General features: G+C 43.1%; 1 protein-coding gene across 3 annotated transcripts in view; it reads right to left on the bottom strand.

Moving 5' to 3' along the window:
- The window catches only part of FRMD4A (FERM domain containing 4A), a 301,838-nt gene that overhangs the window by 192,753 nt on the left and 84,944 nt on the right, over positions 1-24,141 (bottom strand). For all 3 annotated transcript variants that reach the window (XM_075017733.1, XM_075017741.1, XM_075017751.1), the window contains exon 2: positions 9,104-9,169. In XM_075017733.1, the coding sequence (XP_074873834.1) occupies positions 9,104-9,169 (66 nt within the window). The remainder of the gene's footprint in view (positions 1-9,103; positions 9,170-24,141) is intronic.

Below are 24,141 nucleotides of genomic sequence, written 5' to 3'. Positions count from 1 at the left end.
GTCTCCCTAGTTTGGCTGTAGGCACTCAGACAGCCCTGACACCTGCCACATCGAGCAGGGAAGTAGTATACACTCAACCTGCCTTATGAATATAATATGCCAAATAATTAGTAAAATGTTAGAGAATTGGAAGTCAAGTGAAAGAGACTATATAAGCCCCAAAGCATTATTCACAAAGCTGGGTGAATTACTTGAAAAGACCAGTTTATAAAGCAAATGCAATCCCTTTATTGTCATTAATCTTCCATTAACCTTTTCACTTTGCAAACCTGAAAATATCCAGTGGATAGTTTTGCATGACCCAAACCCAGCCAATAGGTCACCAGAAAACTATTTACTATGATTGTCATGAATGACAAAGGGCTAACCCCAAACAGAGTGGGGTTTCTGTTGGCAAGCAGCCAGGTGAGCCAAAGGGAAGAGGGAGGGATCTTTTTAGTTGAAGCAGTTGCCTGCTGATGGGAACATAAGAACATAAGAATGGCCATACTGGGTCAGACCAAAGGTCCATCGAGCCCAGCATCCCATCTGCCGACGGTGGCCAATGCCAGGTGCCCCAGAGAAGGAGAACAGAAGACAATGATCAAGTGATTTATCTCCTGCCATCCATCTCCTGCCCTTGTTCTGAAGGCTAGGGCACCATACTTTATCCCTGGCTAACAGCCATTTATGGACCAACCTGCAAAAATTTATCAAGCTCTTTTTTAAACCCTAATAGAGTCCTGGCCTTCACAGCCTCCTCGGGCAAGGAGTTCCACAGGTTGACTGTGCGCTGTGTGAAGAAAAATTTCCTTTTATTAGTTTTGAATCTACTACCCCTCAATTACATTTGGTGTCCCCTAGTTCTTGTATTATGGGAAAAGGTAAATAATTTTTCTATATTCACTTTCTCCACACCATTCATGATTTTATATACCTCTATCATATCGCCCCTCAATCGCCTCTTTTCCAAACTGAAAAGTCCCAGTCTCTCTAGCCTCTCCCCATATGGGACCCGTTCCAAGCCCCGAATCATCTTAGTCGCCCTTTTCTGAACCTTTTCTAATGCCAATATATCTTTTTTGAGGTGAGGAGACCACATCTGCACACAGTACTCAAGATGTGGGCGTACCATAGTTTTATATAGGGGAAGTATGATATCTTTTGTCTTATTATCGATCCCTTTTTTAATAATTCCTAACATCCTATTTGCCTTACTAACTGCCGCTGCACACTGCGTGGATGTCTTCAGAGAACTATCCACTATAACTCCAAGATCCCTTTCCTGATCTGTCGTAGCTAAATTTGACCCCATCATGTAGTACGTGTAATTTGGGTTATTTTTTCCTACATGCATTACCTTACACTTACCCACATTAAATTTCATTTGCCATTTTGCTGCCCAATCACTCAGTTTGCTGAGATCTTTTTGTAGTTCTTCACAATCTGTTTTGGTTTTGACTGTCCTGGGAGTCTTTTTTTTGTTTGGCTGGACTAGAAAGACCAAGATGTTTTAATCCTGAACAGGCTTAAATACAGTAGCTGTTCAGGCCACAACAGAACCTGGGTATACAGATATGTAAGTAGAAAGGAAATGTGTAGCTAGACCCAATCAATTATTTTTTATTTTGAATTTGTTCTGGAACTTCTTAAGCTGATTGATGAATTCCCCCCTTGTACACTGTAACTTCTAAACTGAGTCACAAGGAAGTATATCTCTGCTTTTTTTTAAGTTGCTTTGTAAAATGTAGCAACCAAGTAGGCTTTATCACTTTCTTGATATACATTTTTTTTGTTCTGTTAATAAATTGTTTTTTAAAAGGCAATGATTTGATTCCTGTGTCCTAAAGAAGGGTCTGTGTATATTCATGCCTAAGGTCAAAAGGTCAGCTATCTGATTGCAGCTTAATTTCTTTCTTGGGTTTTCAAGATGGACTCCTAAAAGGCGATTAAAAGCTTTGGGTTACCTCACAAACTCCGCCATGAAGCCCAAGCGTGATTCAGGAAAGACAGAAGTACCATGCAGAAGATATTGGCACTAAGACTGATAGCAGAGGAAGCTTGATGAAAGAACATCTACAGCTGCTCCCTCAATTTTCAGAAGGCATTTGACAGTATAGATCAGAAAGTGACCTGGGCGGTGTTGGAGTAGTACTGAGTGGATAGGAGACTGATACGGTTGTTAAAGAGTATCAGTGACAATGTGGAAGCAGCGGTGAGACTGTGTGGAGAATTGTGAAGTTGGTTTAGAATGAATAGAGGTATGAAACAAGGAGATCTGATATCATCGAGTATCTTCATCATGCACCTAGAAAGAGCGATGGACAAGCTCAAGGAAGAGGTAGAAGGCATATCTGTGCACGGGATGAGAATCAACAACTTGAGGTTCATGGATAATATAGTTATCACTGAAAAAGATGAAGAGAAGCTAGGGAGAATGGTGCAGGCGCTAAACAAGGAAGGGAAGCTGTATGGACTGATTATGAACATCGATAAAAACAATGGTATTTGGAGATAAGGAAATAGGAAGGAAGATCAGTGTAGATGGGATCGAACCAGAAAATGTAGAGAAGTTCACACATCTGGGGAGCAACATAACATATGATATTATAATTACATTATATCATATTATGATCTAGAGTAGAATAGCGAAAGCAAGAGTGTGTTTGTAAGCAATGGATAAGATCTAGAAAAGCAAAGCAATTAGCTTAGGAATGAAGCTGAGCATCTTGAAAACATGCGTATTCAGCAGCATTTTGTACAGATGTAAGACATGGGTGATAACAAAAGATTCAAAGAGAAGGATATTGGCATTTGAGAGGAGTTGTTATAGAAAGATCCTCAGAACAGGATGGATACAGAAAGTCACCAATAAGGAATTATATAGAAAGATACACTCCTCTGATTACCAGGACCCACCCAGAACAAGATGGAACCTCTGAAATCCAAATCTGGTGAAGTCATCGCTGACAAAGCCAAACAGATGGAGCGCTGGGTTGAGCACTACTCCCAGCTGTACTCACGCGAGAACGTTGTGGTTGACGCAGCCCTCGATGCCGTCGAGCTCCTACCAGTAATGGATGAACTGCATCAGGAACCGACTGTGGATGAACTGAAGAGAGCCATCGACAGCATTGCAGCAGTAAAGGCCCCTGGCCAGGATGGTATACCACCAGAGGTAATCAAGTGTGCCGCGGACACACTCCTGGAACCCCTACATGAGCTACTGTGCCTGTGCTGGAAAGAGGGTGAGGTTCCACAGGATATGCGCAACGCTAACATTGTAACTTTGTATAAGAACAAAGGAGACAGAAGCGACTGCAACAATTACCGTGGAATCTCCCTCCTAAGCGTCACTGGTAAACTGTTCGCTCACGTCATCCTTGGCAGACTCCAGAAGATTGTTGAGAGGGTGTACCCCGAATCGCAGTGCGGATTTCGCACAGAGAGGTCTACCGTTGACATGGTCTTCTCTCTAAGGCAGCTGCAGGAAAAACACAGGGAGCAGAGGAAGCCACTCTACATAGCCTTCATCGACCTGACCAAGGCCTTTGACTTGGTCAGCAGGGATGGTCTGTTCAAACTGCTCCACAAGATAGGCTGTCCTCCACGGTTACTCAAGATGATCCAGTCGTTCCATGAAGACATGAGAGGAACCATCCAATATGACGGCGCTTTATCGGATGCTCTCAGAATCAGGAGCAGCGTCAAACAAGGATGCGTGCTTGCTCTGACATTGTTCGGGATCTTCTTCGCACTCCTCCTGAAGCATGCCTTTGGATCTTGAACAGAGGGCATCTTGCTGCACACAAGATCTGATGGGAAACTGTTTAACCTTGCAAGGCTGAAAGCTAAGTCTAAGGTGCGGGAAGTCCTCATCAGAGACATGCTGTTCGCAGACGATGCTGCTGTAGTGTCTCACACAGAAGACCAGCTTCAGAAACTGCTGGATCAGTTCTCCAAAGCGTGCAAGGACTTTGGGCTTACCATCAGCCTAAAGAAGACAAACGTACTCGGTCAGGATGTTGCTGAATCCCCATCAATCAGCATTGACAACTATACGTTAGAGGTCGTCCACAAGTTCGTTTACCTCGGGTCCACCATCATCGACACCCTGTCGTTGGACACGGAGCTAAATAGGAGGATTGGAAAAGCGGCCACAACTCTGTCCAGACTCAGCAAGAGAGTGTGGAATAACAACAAGCTGTACACTCACACCAAAATGCAAGTCTACAGAGCCTGCATCCTCAGCACCCTCCTTTATGGCAGCGAGACTTGGACCCTGTATGCCCGCCAGGAAAGGAGGCTGAACGTCTTCCACTTGCTCTGCCTCAGGTGCATCCTTGGAATATCATGGAAGGACAGAGTGATCAACACCGCCGTCCTCGAGCAAGCTGGACTCCCAACCGTGCACACCCTCCTCAGGCAGCGTCGGCTCCGCTGGCTTGGCCACATCCACAGGATGAATGATGGAAGGATTCCAAAAGACATGCCGTATGGTGAGCTAGCATCTGGCAAAAGACCTCCCGGACGCCCCCAGCTGCGCTACAAATATGTCTGCAAGAGAGACCTCAGAGAGGTAGACATCGAGCTGCACAACTGGGAACAACTAGCAGACGACCGCAGCAGATGGAGGCAGGGGTTACACAAGGGCCTTCAGAAGGGCAAGATGAGGATCAGACAGCTAGCAGAGGAGAAGCGAGCGCACAGAAAGCACACTAAGGACTTGCCAGACACCCACCACATCTGCAAGAGATGCAGCAAGGACTGTCACTCTCATGTGGGTCTTCATAGTCACAGTAGACGCTGTAAATGAAGCCCTCAGTTGAAACTATAAAGGGCGCGATGCATAGTCTATGCAGACTGAAGGATGCCTACTACTACTAGGAAGATACAGCTGAAAGAGAACCTACTGCTGAAAGTTATGCAATGGAAGTTACAGCTATTTGGACATATCTGCAGAATGAATGACGAATGAAAAATCAAGACCCTGGGATTCGGCATAATGGACAGTTCGAATACGAGAGGCAGAACCCACAGAGAATGGGTAGATGATATAGTAGATTGACGAAGAGCTAGTCTACAGAAACTAAGCCACTCCTCACTGGACAGGGAAAGAGGGAAGGAAATAGGAAGGCATCGGACACCAACGGGCGCTGAGCCCACAGTTGTTGTTGTTGATGATGATGATTATGTTACCTCAGAGGGAGACATCCCAAGTGTGTCTTCCTGGGGTTTAAATGAGGTTTTTTCTCACTTGGGCGGTGGCAGCTACCTCCCAGGGTCAGAGAATTGGTGACCTTGGGAAGTTTTTTTAAGCACAAGCCTATAAAGGTAAGGTATTTTTTAAGGTCTTTTGCAGGCCCCAACCTTTTGCACTCAGACTGACAGAGTGGGGGCCAGTCCTGACAATGCTTGTCTGCATTATTTGCATCATGTTATGATTATTGGTCATTGCCATTGCAACTCTGTGACCAATCACTTCAGTCACATGGTGCTATTTCTGCTTTTTGAGTCAACGACTCCATCATTCATCAAAAGTTTCCAGATGTCCCTCTGAGCATTCGCATATGCATTCATACTCAAGACACTTTCACCATCCGTAAACTTTCTTGTAAACAAAATGTTACTGGTACACAAGCAAAGAAAAAGGGTCACCAATACCGCCAAATCAAATCCATCAATGTTCTTCCCTGGTACATGCCTGCATATTTTCTTCTACCATGTACCTCTACCTGTAATTAGTAAAACTGTGTACAATGCCTCATTAGAGTTGTTTGCAGTACACATGTGCATTTGTTAATCTAGGGAATCTGGGCAAAATTTTAAGCAGCACCTAAGGGTACGCCTATCCAGCCCACCCAGGTTGACAGACTTGGGTTTGTGGGACTGTGCTCTCAAATCAGCTGTGCAGAAAGCACTTCAAGTGTATGGATATTCTAAAGCCTACCTCCCCCGGCTTCAGAGCCTCAGCTCAAGCCTGAATCACCATGTCAAAGTTCTGCCCACAGAGCTATTTTAAAGCACTACCACAAGCCCACTAATCTAAGTCCGTCAACCTAGGCTAGGAAGCTTGCTGTCAGCAGCCACCACAGGCTGCATGGATGTATCCCACACAATTTAGAAAACCAAGTCCCAATTTCACAAGTGATTTAGGTGCTTAGGAACCTGATATAAGTGCCTAAACACATGCATCCCTTTTGAAAATGGGGCCTGGGTGCATTTGAAAATTTTAACCTTTATTTTTTTGTTGCCTCCAATTTTCAAACCACCATCCAGAGTAATCTACAAATCAGCACTGAAATGCATTTCCTGTCATTCAAACTGGTTCCAAAATTCCCCATTCACCTTCTCCCTGTTTGTTATAGCTAAGCAAACACTCATCCTGCCTACCCGAAGCTTATCAGCCAGCGGACATTAATGAGTGCTATGGGAAATTTCATTTCCTGTTTCTAGTGCTGCTTGTAACAAGACTGGTGGCATATTTTTAAGAGGAAACTCATTTTTTAAATTCTTATTATTAACTCTTTGCAGATTTCTAAGAGAGAGGCCAGAATTTCTAGGGGCCTCAGAAGCTGCAATCAGGTCCTGATTTTCAGCTCCCAATTATATACCTAAATAAGTAGCCAGGTTATTCACAAGAATTTAACATCCACAGCTTTCATTGGGAACTTTTTTTTAGACTTTCCTAGTTTGGTGAAACATTTTAAAAAACAGAAAACATTTTAAAAACCCACCAGAATGTTTTTGTTAGCATTTTCCAGTGTGACAATTAAAACAAAAAGAAAACAGTTAGTTAAAAAACCACCAAAATATCTCTGTTTAAACAATTTTTGGGGAGTTCCTGTTTTTTACTTGAGACACTAACATTTTCATGGGAAGTGCTGGTGACAGAAGCACTTTTTAATTTTTTTTTCCTGGGGAAAATAACTGGCATTTTCCCACCACCTTGATTCTCTTGAAAGATCCCTCTTTAATTGTGGGTGCTGAACACTTTTGAAAGAATTGTTCAGTTTCTGTCTCTCTGCATCTATTCCATGATAGATCTTCCTGTGCAAGAATTTGGCACATTAGAGGAAATAAGTTACATTTTAGAAATGAATTCTAGTCACTGAATAATTCTACAAACTTATCTAGTGGATCTATACACATTAGGGAAGTCCTAGCAGGACCTATGCTTCATACACCTGTATGTCTGGATATTGAATGGGAGATGAAGAAGGCATTAATTTGTTATGTGTGCTGCTGTACCTTACAGAGATTAGGTGTTCAGGCAATGTCCTTCCCCGCATAGGTGGAGAGTGTTACACATGTAAGTGACAGGTAAAATAGTTCTAGACAGGAAAGGAAGAGCAGGGGACCCAGCCTGCATTAATGAGAGCTGTGCTGGATGGCTCACAAAACGATACCTGCTGAGTAGCGAGTGCATGACTGAGCAGGGGACATGCAACTCAGCCACACATTAGTATGATACAGATCGAAGGTAAGCTCAGATTACCTCAGATGCTCCTGCCACTCTCTGCAGACCCACGGCCAATTTCTTTACTTGGAGTAAGGGGACAGGTGTATGAGGGAGCGGGGCCGGAAACTTAGTCCAATTCAGTATGAAGGCCACGTGCCTGAGCCACCTCCTCCGCTCGCACGATGCTACAGGCCAATCACCTCACACAGCCTCCTGTGACCTGCTCAAGGACTTGTGGGACAAGCACCTTAGTCAGTAAGCAGTGAGCAGAAGGGTCCAGAGGGCTCCTAGCAGGTGTTGGAGTCACTGCAGCAGGTGGGTACACACATACTGTTAGTAAGCTCAGGCCACTTCACTAGCTTCAGAATCTAGAACCTATAGGCTGCTGGCCTGCCCCTCGGCCCAGCAAGGAGTGACAACACGCGCAGAGGCTGGGTCAAGCCCCTTTCCCAGTATTGCAGTGTATTTCTTCCCCATCAGACGATCACAGCACATCAATCATCCCTTCGCCCAGCACCGAGTTTCTAACAGCGTGCCCATCTGTCTATTCCATTCCACAGTTTGCCTGAGAGTCATTCCCTGGCTCCAGGACTCCTGCAGGCCTCAGTCTGCTTCAATAACAGCCTCCCTTTGAGCCAAAGGGCCAGCCATGGCAGGTACAAACCTGGGACATTACTGCAGATGCCTAAAAAAAGCTCCTCTTCCTATAACATGCGGTATGTATGATCAGTTCTGACATTTGTAGGAGGCGCTCAAGCTTGACAGTCAATGTACACTCAGAATTCACACAGAGCATAGCCTGCACCAAAAACTAACCTCCTGCAGATCCTCACAGGTCTTACACAATTATGGTGAGCTAGCCCACAGATTTCCAACTTACTCCTGAGTGATCACTCATCAAGTTGGCAGGGGGTGGTAATTCTGAGGTCAGACTATACATTTTGGGGATGGGAATGATGTCTTTCTATGATGCCCTGTACAATGAAGCTGTGTTCTTGTCTCATACTAGTTACTCTACCACAGTATAAGTAATACCGAGGAAGGAGAAAATGGAGCCACAGGTTTAAAACAGACAGATATTTGGGATACGTAATCCCAGCTATCAGAGAAATGAAACTGCAGTAGCTGGAATGCACACATATTTAAGGCATACCCTAGTAGATATATTCAGAAGTCAATCGCCTCTTACATTTCCATATGTTGGCTTTTATCCTGAAGGATGTACTATAAACCTCAACTGACATGCAAACCACATATGTGCAGGTCACTTCACCCAGGACTGAAGGGTCTCCCTCTCCAACAGATGTTTAACACCACATAGCAATCATTTAGGAAGTGAAGAACAACAGTGTGCATGCAATTGACACAGCAGAGGGAAATTTACGCAGGCAGCCTCAGCACCATTTTGTACAATTGGTTCTGCTCTGACACAGCACGGAGTGCCGCATAATGAATCATTACCAGCGCTTCCTGCAGCACCCTGGCTGTCTCCCATTCTCCAAAGCCCTAACCCTTGCTGACGCTGCTTAACTTGCAAGACCCAAGAGGATCCCAGCACAGAATTCCGGAGTAGCCGAGAGCTTGTTACAAGCCCAGTTGACTCACGTTGCGCAGTATTCAGAGCTGTGGCAAACACTCCCGTCAGTGGTGATCATTTATTACCTGCACAAGAAGTTCCAGCTTCCTGTCGTCAAGGAGGTGCACTTGACATCGGCGGCCCTCCGTCATCTGCAACAGAGAAGCAACATTATCTTTCAGGGTGTTTCATTTACAGGCTTGGCAAACTTCAAGCACTATCCGTAACACACTGCAGCTATGCTCCCAAGAAGCCCTGTCCCAGCAGAGCGTTTCACTCACTGGCTTCCCTTCCCTGGCACCAGGAAAAGAAGAGTTTGCATGAGACAAAGTAAAAACTCCCCACCAAATTGAACTGAACAGTGAGGCTTGACTAGCTACTTTGGATGGAAGTGAAAAATGAGGCCACTGTGCAGCGAGGACAAGACAGACATAATCCTGCACAGACTACAGGAGACAGCCCTGATGTTTCACACATAGGCCCCGTCTTCAGTGCTTTGACTGGGCACCAGGCAGCCCCAGAAGAAACCTCTGTACAGGTTACAAGTAAGTGATTGATCATCCTGGCAAAGATTTAACTATAGCTGAAATAGTTTAAAGACTGGTAGGTCTAGTCTGATTGAAATTCTCATGAATTCACTGGCATTACACTAGAGATAAATCCATCCCTGGATCTTTCCCACTTGTACTCATCTATACTAGAAAGTTGTATCAGTTTACCTACTCCAGTATAACTAAAAAGGTCCCTAATGTGGACACAGCTATTCTGACATTAAGATGTTTTATACAAGTATAGCTATTCTAGTTATTCCCTTTAAAGTCATGCAAGTACAGCCCCACAGCAGCACTTTCAATGTTCACTTTTTAAGGACAACAAGAAGTCCTGTGGTACCTTATAGACTAACAGATATTTTGGATCATAAGCTTTCATGGGCAGCGACCCACTTCATCAGATGCATGAGTGGGGGGGCATACTACACAATCCATTGTATACAGCCAGGCACTGAGGTACAACCATATTTGCTCTGATCCATCAGACAGAGACAAACATCTACAAGACCTTTACCAAGCTTTCCTCGAACTACAATATCCACCTAAGGAAGTGAGGAAACAGATTGACAGAGCCAGACGGGTACCCAGAAGCCACCTGCTACAAGACAGGCCTTGCAAGGAAAACAAGAGAACACCACTGACCATAACACACAGCCGCCACCTAAGGCCTCTCCAATGCAACATCAGTGATCTGCAACCCACCCTGAACTCCATTAACCAAGGATTAAACGGAGACCGGGAGTGGCTTGTACCAGTGAAAAACCCATTACAAGCAACATACTACACCGATTACAGAGAGCATCTATGCAACACGCTCTCTAAGAAACTGAGGAACCACTTGATCAAAATCCTTTACAATAAACAAAAGATGATTATAAATGAACTCTCTGAACTTACAGAAGGAGCTTCTCTGCCCTAGGTGTTAACATCTCCACATTAGACTGTCAATGGGACAACCTGTTTTTTCCTCTCTTCATACATACGACTGATAATGGGCCTTTTCCACCCTGACTGAATAGATCTTGTCAGCTCTGGCCCTCCCTTTTACTGGGACCCCACTCTTTAAATACCCCTTGAAACCCCCCCCCCCCATGTATCTGATGAACCGGGTCTTTGCCCATGAAAGTTTATGCTCAAAAATATCTGTTAGTCTGTAAGGTGCCACAGGACTTCTTTTTGTTCTCGAAGACACAGACTAACATGGCTACCTCTCTGATACTTGTCACTTTTTAAGGGTAATTCAGAATTAAGAGTATTCTTATCTTAAGGCCAAGGTAGATTTCAATATTTTGTGCCCTGACAAGCTCTGCAGGAGTTCCAAAACAGAACCCTTAGCTATCTGCCAGAGTGAGTAACAACCCCCAGGATCCAATCTTCACAGTGCAGCTAGTTTTTTTATACCTGTGAAGCAGACACTTCCTCCAGGACCAGCTCAGCACTACATAAGTAAGACAAGAAAGCTGACTCCAAATTAAGAAGATTTCTTTTAGAGACCCACATCAACCAGGATCCTTGAGCCCAGTGGCTTGAGCAAGGGCAGCTTTGCCCTTAAAGGTGTGTTATCCGGATTCTGTGAGTTTAAAACTACACCCTACTCCAATTTCACAGAGCCCTCTGCAACATTATATTCCAAAAGGTGAGCTTTACAATAGGCAGTATTAGTCAAAAGCACCATTCTTTTTCAGCTACCACCTAATCATATAATTTACAATTCCAGACGTGCCCAAACATCATTCAGAACCCTACAGACTTTGTCTTTGTTGCTAGTTACACCGTGATGTCTTTTGAATACCAACAAGGTTAAATAATACCAGTTTCTTAGTCACAGCTGGAGCATTGGCATCCAATTCAAAGAAAATCCTTTGTAAAATAAGAGTTTCTCATCAAAGTCCATGGCTACAAGCTGTCCTGCTACAAGAGATTTCTCTGGTAAGCAATGACATGCAAAATACCGTGCTGGGTTGGCTGTGCTGCTTGGTGAGCGAGATGTCCACTATAAACCCTGTTTGTGTTTAAATGGTTTTTGACTCAGCTGAAAAGTTGAGCTGTGAGACTGCCACCTAAGACTTCAGACAAAAAGGAATCTGCAGGTCTGTAGCACTTCTGCATAGATCTCAGGGGGTCTTATTTAGAATTCCTGAGCAAGCAGGTTTCAGTCAAGGGCTTTCATTTAACTGTTCCATCAGCACTTCAATGGAGGAGAGTGGATTCAATGTCTTACCTGGAGAATTCCAACTGTCCATCTCCATGTCTCTCTCTAGCCCATTTCCTGTCCAACACCTGCAAGGTCCACAAGATGGTGCTGCGCCACACTTAAATGTATATATTTCCAAGTTTAACTGCTCAGCTGAGGCAGAAAGCAGGTAAGGGACTTGTCCACAACCACATCCAGTGGAAGAGATTGAAACACAAATCCAATTCCCCTAGCTCTCTCTGTATTCTGCATAATTCTCTGGATCACAGCAGCACTTTTTAAAATCCATGAATTTATTTATTTATTTTTACAATTTGCTAATCTTTTTGGTTTTGCACTTCCATAGCTCAGAAAAGGCTCAACTTTCAACTTTCTTTAATTCTGTGACTGCCTCGTCTATGTTCCCTCTAATCTTTTCAAGCCACATGTGGATTTTTTCCATCCATGTGTGGAATAATTCTCATGTGCACCAAGGCACGTGCAAATGTGCACCATCAGTAGAAACAAACAACCTAGCTGTGAGTGCTCTGCTAAGCAGGGCAGCATTTGAATCTTACCTGAAGGGCCACAGAAGCACACAGCTTACATGGAACACTTCTTCTTAATTATGTTTTGTTAGCAAAAGGTATCCTAACACTGTCTTTTTCAACCTTCTTTTTTTATAAAGCACCCCCTTTTAAAAAATTAAAAGTACCCCCAGACTTCTCTCGCATATCCCTAAGAGTACACATACCACTGGTTGAGAAACATGGTCCTAAGGGAATCTGAGGTCTTGAAACAAGTGCCAGTCAACCTTTCCAGATTACTGTACCCTTTTCAGGAGTCAGATTTGTTTTCTTGCATACCAAGTTACACCTCACTGAAAAACTACTTACTTACAGAAACATTCAAAAATATCACAGAAGACTACCACTGAAAACTTACTGACTTTCTACCATCTTGTTACCAAATAAATGAATTGGAATAGAAATATTGCACTTACATTTCAGCATAAGGCATATGAAGCATTAGAAACAAGTGATTGTCTGAGTGAACTTTTAGATTGTACAGACTTTACTAGTGTTTTTACATAGCCTATTGTAAAACTAGGCAACTATCTAGATGAGTTGATGTACTGCTGGAAGATCTCCATGTACCCCCCAAGGATATGCATACCACTGGTTGAGAAACACTGTCCTAACACAAAGAGGTGGCATACTGGACTTCAGAAAGATGATATTGTACAGGACATGGAATCTTAATTAGGTGCAAAGTATTGTGCATATTTTGATCATTTGCAGAGACTGGAAAAATGTAGGAAAAGTTAATAGATTTTGAACCACTGCTTATCAGGAGAGCATCTGAGTGGCTAGACTAGCAATTGAAAACTCCTTACTTAGCAGCCTTCAGGGGACACATAACAGTTTATATAGTCTCAGAGGGGTAGCTGTGCTAGCCCATTGCTTCACCAAAAAAAACCAAGCAATCCTGTAGCCTCTTAAAGACTAAACTTTTATTTATCAGGTAATGAGCTTTCGTGGGTAAGATGAGGTGGGTCTTACCATGAAAGCTCATTACCTAATAAATAAAATTGTTAGTCTTTAAGAAGGCTACAGGACTGCTTGGTTTTTTAGTTTATATATAGTATAATCACCTAGTCTATACATCAGGATGGTACGATTTTAAATGAAGGGAATACAAACCAGCAACTTTAATCATCATTTAAATGACCACATGAAAATCCATTATTTAAAAAATGGATTTTAGTCCAGTTTTCCCTTTCCATTTCAGTTATCTTGTAAAGTAAGGCAGAGTCTCATTGATTGATATAACCATAAAAAGCTGTTGATTGCAACTAAATAGAGCATTTACGCTAGATTTCGCACATCATTTTGTTACACAGGAAGGTACACTATAACTAAATACTTTTAAGTGATTATGTAGCTTAATAGTTTCAGATGCTTATTCAGTGTCCATGTTTATATGTTAGAAAAAACATGAATAATATATTGCTTAAGCTCATTTATTAGATAACTTTTTGCTTATGATTTGGGTCAAGCTACTGCATTAGGGTGATAAGTAGAATTTAATTAAACACAAAAGAGCACATAATACTTATTTTTATTAAAGAAAGCAACCTGAAGTGTTTCAGGTATACACACTTTTCTTATAAAAACATGTTTCACGTTACAACTACATGATTTATTAAAAAGAGCGCATTAACTGTAGTCAATGAATCACACTGATTATTTCAGGTCAGCCTGGGAAAATTTTCAAATATGCCTAAGTGAAAGTGATTGGACCATAGCTTCCTATTTACCTAAGCGTCTTGAAAATGAGACAGTCTCCTTAAGTTACTTAGGCTGACCTATTGTGCAGTATTTAGAAAGTCTGACCTCAAAAGTTAGATGATTTCTCTTTTGATTTTTTCTTTATACAGAAAAGCAGCTTTTAGCTTGAAGTATTAGACAGACACTCCTAGATTCATCATTCTTATTTGTTCTTTAAATGCTTTAAAGGGATTACCATAAGTTTAGGCCTTCACACATTTTGTATGAAATTTAGACTAAATATAAACCTGTTTAGAATAAAAGGGAGAAAAAATTAAATAAAAATCTGATTTTAAAAACATTTGTTTTATTTTGTAAAAAATATCCTCAATTTTTATCCTCTGTGGCATATATACAAAGCGTACTGCAGATTCTTTAACAGCTCGTGAGCAAGTTCTCTAGTGTCAGGAGATTCCTATGCTTCACTTAGTTTGTGAGGTAGGAATCACAATGTAATGAACTGACTAATGGGCATGGACACTGTTGCCCTCTCCTGGACAGAATCAGAATTGTTTAGGTGACTAACCTGGGCCTTTCACTTGTGAGCCCAAGGGGAGATTTTCCATGAGCTTATATGGGCAGGACGGGCTGGAGCAGGAGGAGGTAAGTTATAGCCCTGCTCTTGTCTTGAAGTTCAGTGTGGCTGAGGTGTGCAGCACTGTGATAGACAGGAAGAATCTACCTGGTCAGGGATTTCTTACAGAATTTTTCCGAAGATTCGGACCAGGGCCAAGTGTACTATATGGGGTTTTTCCCTTATGGCTCACCAGGACCCTACCAGTGAAAAAGCCAAGACTACAAGACTAGTTATGACCTAAGACATGCTGGCAATGCCCATGTTCCAGCACGTTTCCAATTCCATGAGGCTACTACATGTTATTTTCCAGCACAAAGTAAAACAACCCTGTTAATGTGTTGGCCTGAGAAGCAGGAGCACTTCATGGCACTGCAAGAGGGAATTGATCCAGCACATTCAGTCTTCACTGAGGCTGCTGTATTTGACTCTCTGCAAAGTTGCTGTTCCACCTGGTCTGCTCCACTCGGCTGGTCCCTCTGTGGTCTCTCAGGAGATGAACCAAGGAGCAGCTTTAGATCATCACATCACAAGAGAAAACAATGCCAATGCTCAACAGAGGGAACTAGGAGGTCACTAACCATGAACAAGTTCTCAACAGCAACAGCTTTGTGATAGGGGAGCCTGCAAAGGGTGTAACAAGAGCCTTACACTCCATCAATAAAATCTTGCTACTACAGGGGAGCTTACAGCAGAAAGGGAGGGTAGGGACTTCCAGTCCCCTTAGCTACTGAAAGCACTTTGTGTGTTCCAAGAGGGGATAGGGAGGAAGATGAAGAAAGGGAAGGCCATTGGATAGAAGACAAGAATGCTTGATGGTGAAGAGAAACATGTTTGAGCATAAGAGATGGTTCATGACCAAGGATCCCAAAAATCTGTTTGCCAGGGAAAAACAATAGAAATACATTGTTGGAGTGAATCTGTAGTTATTACAATTTGTGGAAAAAAATAAAAATATATACAGTATAGGTTGAACCTTCCTGGTCCAGCACCCTCAGGACCGGACCACTGCTAAACAAGAGAATTTGCTGGACCGCCATTTATGTCACTGCCCTTTTGCGTTAAGGTCAAAGCACGTAGTTTATTAGTGTTAACATGGAGAAAAAGTCCATATATGGTAGTCCGTTGGCTTGCCCTATCAAGTGCATGCAACTGTGCAGGGTACAAGTGTGGAGCCAGCTGATGGGTCGTTTTGCATCTCTTGCACATGAACTATATAAGCACTGATACATTCTGTTGGAGGGCAGAACTCACTGCACAGCCTGGCAGAACCCACTGTTAGGCCTGTCTGTGTGTGTGACTTCTCTTTCTTTGCAACGTTGCTGGGAAATAAAACTTGTTATTTTCTTCAGTTGTCTCCTAAAATCACTGAAGCGGCAGCTTTGCTTCAACAGAGGTCAATATTGTCTAGCAGCATTACCAACACTCCCACGGCCTACTGGGCTCTTGGAAGACATTTGGGGTAAATTACAGTTAAATAACAGCACAGGACACTGAGAGCCAGGATTGGGTGGCTGTAAACAAACTTTATGGGACTATGGGAAACTTGGCCACACCCGTGATAAGTGGTTGTCTGGCTAATTAAAATCATGCCGGATTATGGATGTTGTCAGACAAGAAATTCCAGATTAGAGAGTTTCAACGTACACAATCCTATTTATCTGAGCTTCTGTTAGCCAGCTTTCTAGACTAACTGGACTGGGGCTGACAAATGAATTGAAATTTTATTAATTTTATTTTATTATAACGGCACTGGTTGGCTTTGAACTTGCTTACACAGTAGAGCCTCATGATTCGTAAACTTAATATTTGCAAATTCAACTATTCGCCAGGGGCCGCTTCCGCTGGGGCTCCAGGCCGGAGCACCAGCAGCTGCTGCTTCCCCAGGGCTCCGGGCACTCCCTGTATTTGCGAAAAATCAACAGTCGTGACGGTTCTAAACACAGAACCTTTGTGTATGTTGAGACCCTACTGTAATTATAAATCCGTCAAGAAAACTTTTGACTAACACCTATAGACACTGTGAATAGGGAAACTAAAGTTTGGTGTTTCGTTTTAATTATGGAAAAACGTGAATTCTTATGTTTTTTTTATCAGAGAATTTTGAGGGTTTTATCACAGATAATTAGGATCCCTGTTCAGAAATACTTCAAACACTGGACTTTGCTCTGAATTGGGCAGGAAATTATGCACTGGAGTGTCACTGTAAGACTATAGGATTTATTACTTTCACAATCAGCTCAAGAGTTAATACCTGCTGCTTGCCAGGGAGAGCATCTGTTTGGATTTCGTTAATTTGTGGCAGGGCTTTAGGCTAAGATCCTCTGAGACATTTAGGCTTCTAACTTCCAGGGGATATTGGGAGCCTATATATTTTGAGGAACTGGGCTTTTAGTACCTATGTATTAGCAGGATGGTTGAGGCTCTACTCAGCACTGATATGACCTTGGATGGAATACTATGTCCAGTTCTGGGCACCAGGTCTAGGGACAGATGTGGACATACTGGTGAAGGTCCAGAGGAGAGCATAAAAGCGATTAAAGTTCTAGAAAACATGACCTATGGGAAAAGACTCAAAATACTGAGTTTGTTTAGACTGGAGCAGAGAAGAGTAAAGAGAGAACATGATAACAGTCTTCAAGTACATAAAAGGTTGTTAGAAAGAGGAAGGTGATAAATCATTCTCATTACTCACTGAGGACAAGATGAGAAGTAATGGGCTGAAATTGCAGCAAGGGAGATTTAGCTTGGACATTAGGAAAATCCTTCTGTCAGAGTAGTTAAGCAGTGGAACAAATTACCTAGAGTGGTTGTGGAATTTTCATCACTGGGGGCTTTTAAGAACAGGTTAGACATACACCTGTCAGGGGTGATATAGATCAGTGGTTCTCAACCTATATATCACTCTGTGGCACGTATGCAGTTTGTGCTATGTCATGTGAGATCTATAAAGGCAGTGTGGTCTAGTGGGTAAGTACAAGATTAATATCTAGGTTCAATTCCTTGCTCTACTGGTGATATGGCAGGAGACCACAGACAAGACACGGCACCTCTGTACCTCAGTTTTTCCATTTGTAAAACGGGGATAACAATGCTGACCTCATTTGCCAAGTGCATTGAGACCTAGGGGTGAAAAGTGCTACGTGAGAGCTACGTACCCATTTGTTCATCCTAAAGTATTTAATCACAGCAGAAAGTAAGTTCCTCTTACAAGTTACTTGCTGACTCTCTTAGATCTTTGCATAAAGGAAAGACTTTGTTTTAGCTACCTTTGATATCAACATAAAGCTTTAAATATCTTTTGACAATTGATGCCCAATATTTACATAATGCATTTCTGAGGAAAGTATTATATAGGTAGGCTGGCATTTGTTTTGCACTGTGATGTGAACCCTTTCAGCAAAACATCGCCTCAGAGAAGCCTCCATACTGTCCCCAGCATACTCTGGAAACACACCTGAACACTCAGTTACATTTTGGTCACAAGTTAGCCTGCCAATAAATTACCATGAGGGTACACTGCTCACAGAACTCTTGGATCCAACACAAATAATGTTCTTTAAAAAAAAAAAAAAGAAAGAAAGAAACAGCTGCAAAGCAATCCCTTTTCAGCTGCTCCTCCAAAAAGAAAAAAATCCTGTAGGTGAAACCTGCCGCACTAAATAACTCAAAGGCACAAAATGCAAATACTATCCACAGTGGCAGTTCTATAAATAGCCCTGGCGCATTTCATTAGCGGTTGACTGCAGAAATGAAGAGGATACAGTGTATTCTGCCATGAGTCAAATCAAAAATTATAATTGGAAGCAGAATGTTTCCTAGATGCTTGCTGCACGCATAGGAGATAATTATCGTACTCAATACACAAAACCTGTGTCACCGGAGCCTGTTATTTGGACAGATCCATTGGAGGAAGGAGGAAGGAGAGACTGGGGCGGTGATTAAAGAGATACAACTGGCTTACATATCATGCTTCTGTCTGAAAACTTTTAACCAATTAGTGGTCTTGGGACTCCTACATTGGTACAGCTAGAAGACATAACAGAGAAGAAATAGCTTGGCTTATGCTGTGCTTTTACCAGTGCATTGGCCCTGATTAAGGAGACTGTCTCTGAGACAAAATGGAGGGGGGTTCAACAAGCCCCAGCATACCAGGGGTTAAACCAGACCCTTGTTTGTCACATGGCTGGTCGGGGTAAGGATTCAAAAGTAGAAGGGAAGTGCCAGCCAAAGGCCTACCCTGGGGAACAGCTTGAGCTTTCCTTCCCAGCTGGCTAAGAAGCCAGAGAACTCCCAAGCCATTGAGATCTATTGTTCTGAGTAACTTGTTTACTTTTGGAATCCTTTGTTTCTGATTTATTAAAAGAAAGCCCTGGAGGAAAAGGACTGAGAGTTATTCAACTTCCCCAGCTGTTGAGTCGGCCCACTGGCCTACAATCCCTGGTAGGGAAAACACTTATTCATGGGTTTAAAAGGAGGCATGTGTTCACATGCTCTTCAGAATCAGTGCCTATGTGCATAGTCATTTCCACTGCTCTCCTTCTGTACAGTCTGTTAACAAGCTGCTTGTCTCTGTTGTTTGTATGGGACTTTCATGCAGCACCAGGGACAGAAGAAACATTTTCAGAAGAGAGGAAATAGCGATTGTAGAAATACAAAACTTGGCAAGGGCGTCCAGAGAAGGTGGCATAACTAGAAATGCTTCTGTCACTTCGGGTTTAAGTTGATGGTGTCTCTGATGTTTGCAAACTGCTCTGAGATCCCCAGATAGAAAGCAATACAGAAATGCAAAGTACCGTTCGCATATTCATTAGAGGCTGAACCTCTCTAGTCTGAGACTCTCTCATCTGGCAACATCGGTAATCCGGTTTAATTTTAGTTAGCCGGATGACCACTTATCATGGGTGTGGCCAAGTTTTCCATGGTCCCACAAAGTTTGTTTCCAGGCACCAGTCCTGGCTCTCAGTGTTCTGTGCTGTTATTTAGCTGTAATTTACCCCTATATGTCTTCTAAGAGCCCAGTAAGCTGTGGAAGTGTTGGTAATGCAGATTGACAATATTGACCTCTCATGGTCAGGCACACTCTCTTGTTCGACACTGGTCACATCCTGAGTACAGGACTGGAGAGGTCCAACTTACACAAAATTTCCAGGGTGAGGAACTAGTGACCTAAATAATATTATAACAATAGGTCCGACAGCATCCCAGGGCCATTTTGGAATAAGAACACACTAACCAAGGAGCGCTCCACGGGCCAATCTTTCATTCACAGCTATTCATGCTGTTCTTCCTTACTGAGAAGCAAGTACTGCTGAATTGCTGAAGAGAGGTTAATTGCAAGCCTTCTGGCTCTTCCCTAGAAAAGATGAAGATCTTCTTTCTAAACCCTGTCCTCAAGTATCTGCCGTCTACTAAAAGTCCTTCTGCGGCAGAACTGACTAGGATCTCAGGCAATGACAGCATCCCCTTGAAAGTTAATAACGAGCTTAACTTTGCAGCCCTGGCTATAGATCCATGAGAGAGAGAGAGTCCAAATTTCACACATTTGCAAAGTGCCATACCAGAGAAAGAGACACAGATGACACAAGATATAAAAGTAGATATAAACTCATAAAACACCCCTCCCATGGTCCATTCCTTGTCATGGTGAGGTGGCTTGTGTGTCTCTATGACCCAGAGAGTTATGCCAGCAGGAGCTACAGTTCCTGGAAGGCAGTCCCAAACTGGACAGGTCAAAGGATAGAAACCAGACAAATCTGGCTCACCTCTCCCCGAGATTAACAACCCTATCTGTAAAAACCAGAAGTTACAGAAACATCTACAAAGAACCCTACAACTACACAAGTCTTGGGAGGAGCTGGCAATCCACATGGACTGAGTATGAATAGTGGTAGGGAAAGATGAAAGGAAGCTGCCCTGGAGACAGTCTTCTTCTCACCCAGGACAACCACCTTGTTGGGTATGTGGACCATTTGGACCATGTATCAAGTGGGGAAGACAGCGCAATGTGGAGAAGATCTACCAAGACTGAAGGAGAACAGCTGGGGTACTCCTGGGATCAGCTAGATGTTTTGTCCCAAGACAGAAGGAAGTGGAGGAGACATCTAGGTGACCTATGCTCCACCCGGAGTACAAGGGTTTAAGTCAGGTTAAATTGATAAAACCCGACAATGATGAATGTTCCTAGAGTTCTCTAAAGTTGAATATAGCTAAATAGTTAGTAGAAAAGGTACCTGTAGGTGGCACTGAAAAATATGTAGCATTGTTTCTGACTTTTGTAAACTATATTCAACTTGCATTTCCTACAGATGGCTTCCTTTGTAAAGCTTTTTACATCAGTTCATAACAGTAAGAAATAGTGAAATTATTTGCTTCATACGCTGAGTCCATTACTTCCCAGACTAGGAAAGTGAACTGATATTGGTGAAGCACCAATTAAACCATAACATAACATACATTACAAATTTTTACCCTACACTCCCGGCCCTTTAAAATTCCTCCTCTCCTGCAGGAAGGGCATGATGGTGATATTGCTATAAGCAGGACTTCAGTGTTATTCAATGGACTTCACCTGTCAGGGCAGGGCACCCTCTGCATAATAGGAAGCATTTTAAAGGGCTGGAAGTATATAATATAATATTGCAGACATTTCCGTGAATGTCAGTGCCAAGAAGATAGCAACAAATCTCCCAGGGCACACAGTAACAGATTCAAAAGTAGCTATCCTACAGCAAAAAAAATTTTAAAACCAGACTCCAAAGAGAAACTGCTGAGCTGCATTTCATCTTGGAAGAAAAGAGTAAAAGGAAAAAACATGTAAACCCTAAGGTTCACACCTCCAGATCAACTGCTGGTAGTAGGACTCGCCCTCCCTGACTGAGTTAACCTTGTTATCTCCAGCCTTGCTCTGGCCTGCCTATTTATACCTGCCTCTGCAAATTTTCACTACCTGCATCTGACAAAGTGGGTCTTCGCCCATGAAAGCTTATGCCCATACATTTCTGTTAGTCTATAAGGTGTCACAGGACCCCTCGTTGCTTTTGCAGATCCAGACTAACATGGCTGTCCCTCTGATACATGAAGGATGGGAACCACAGCAAGGGGAAAAACTCTTATGAGCTATAAGTGGAGTTAAATAGATATAATGGAATGAAATTAAACAAAAGGCAACTTTAGACTGAATAGCAGGGGTAACATCTTCTCTAGCCTCAGGGTCAAAATTTCCTCTACCCCCACCTCCTCCTCTCTATGCCTCTCCTTATGGTTTGAGCAACACTTTCCCAGGAGCTGCTGAGTTCACTGTGTTAAGCTGGCAGCTGCCACAAGAACTCTTGACCGACAGCTGGATCCTCTTCTTGCTAACGCAGAGGGAAACGCTTTCAAAAAGTGCCTGTGTGACTCAGGGTATGTCACCACAGGAACTGTGAGCATCCCCAAGCTAGCTTTGACTGTACAAGCTCACTAGCAACAGCAGCACAGCCGTGGCAATAAGGGTGGCAAGATGCGCTAGCTGGCCGAATACAATATTGTCTGGCACCACAGGTACATACTTGGGGAGTTACTCCATGCTGCAGTGACTATGCTGCTGTTTTTAACACCTAACGGGATCAAAGCTAACTTGGCAATGCTTGCATGGGCTGTCCCAATTGTAGCATGGTCACACTCTGCAGCTCCCAAGACACTTACCAAGTTTTGAAAATTTTCCCGAAGTGATTTTCTGCACAGGCTGTTTCTTCATATTTCCCACAAAAAGCAAGCGAGGTAAAGGCTCAGATTCAACAAACCATGTGCTTCCACATGTACTTTGTTTTTGATCGGACTGAAGCACCTTGCTAAATCAGGCCAGGAGAACTTCACCTGTCTGTCTCCAGCTACAATACAAAGTCGAGGTTCTCAAGTGTGAAGACCTAGTGTGCCACATCTAAACCTCAAACTGCTTAGTGCTTGGTCAACACAGTTAGGCTGCATTCTGAGGTTTGGTGTACTCTAGGCAGGTAAGTCACTTGCCAATATGCAATTCTAGCTATGGCAATTAGGTAGCTAGTCTTGACTTTTCTGCAATCGACTTACCTGGCTGTCCTTACAGAGGGAGATCGACGGAAGAGTTCAACCTCCCTCATGCCACACAACAGCGATGAGTATAGGGTTCAACTGCCAACCCCAGATAGTTCAATTTCGCACATCTCTATCTGGTGCACAAAATCAAACTCCAGAAGATCAACCCTGACCGAGTCAATCTTCCCTGCAGTATAAACAAGCCCTGAGTCTGACACTGTACTTTGAGCCAATCAGCATACTGCCCAACAAACTCCTGGATCAGCTCACACCAGTGGTATATGTTTGAGAAATGCTGACCTCAAGGGCCTATTTTCAACAATATCCTGAGATAAGGCATTTCTTTCCTGGACATGCCAGCTTCCTCACCAGAATGACTACTACGTTGTTTTCTGTCACAGATCACCTTCCTCTCTGAAAATAATTTGTCTATATATTTTTGAAAAACAAAAGGAACCTGGACTGCCTCTCCCCTTTCTTCCTTTCATGAATCCGACATTGTTTCAAAGAATCGGAGTATTTTAAATGCTTATGTTTTGCCATTTCAGTTATTTTACCCGCCCACCTTTTAGACAGACTCTACTGAGGAAACCAGGCTGTGAGGGTTAACGCATTTTAATAACACCCATTTCCAAACACTAGTGAAGTGAGCATTTAAACTCTTTCAGGCATGTTAGCTAGCTGAGGTTCCATGGGTAAGGTGGACCATGAACACCGAACATGGTTTTCATCGTGATCTCTTTTCTTAGGCTAAACATAGCCAGATATTCACTGGTCACGGGCTCAGACCTCTCAAATGCTGTTCAGTATTCAAAATCCTCTGCATTTGGGGGGTGGACCCTGAAAATGCTTCTTCCTTCACACCTGCACAGCCCCCTTGCCCTATCGGCTTCTGTTCAGCAAGGCAGTTAAGGACATGCTTCACTTTATACCCTGGCTCAAGTCCATCTTGCAAAGGTAAGCATGTGCTTAAGTGCTTCACTGGATCAGGGCCTTGACGCCCATCTAGCCTTTTCTTATGGTTGGATCTGGGAAATGTTTGTTGCTCCTGCCCGACATTTGTACTTCTATTGCAACTGTTCAATATACCCTAAGATGATGAGTATTATAGAAATGGAGTCAATAAGAAATGAATGAATGATGTATTCTGTCAGGACTTCTGTTCCACTGAGCCTAGCCCCAGCCCTGCACCCTCTGCTCAGGTCCCTGCCCCTTCTCATGGTGTGATACAGGCCCCCCCAACTTGCCCAGGGGTCCGGTACGGCTATCAATCCACTGCCTGCAGTACATTTTCCTAGTGCTTTGTCCAGGCTAGGTTAAAATGTAGGCAGGGAGCCTTATTGTCCAGTCTAACAGATCTAATAATCAGTTCTACCTAGAGCTGACTGCAAGTGCAGCTAATAGAGGGAACCCAAAAGTCATCCAAGAATGTGCAGCTCAG

This window comes from Carettochelys insculpta, chromosome 1, assembly GCF_033958435.1.
Source record: "Carettochelys insculpta isolate YL-2023 chromosome 1, ASM3395843v1, whole genome shotgun sequence".
In the NCBI taxonomy this organism is placed as follows: Eukaryota; Metazoa; Chordata; order Testudines; family Carettochelyidae; genus Carettochelys; species Carettochelys insculpta.
Note: the sequence above shows the minus strand (reverse complement) of the source record. Positions and strands in the feature narration are given on the sequence as shown.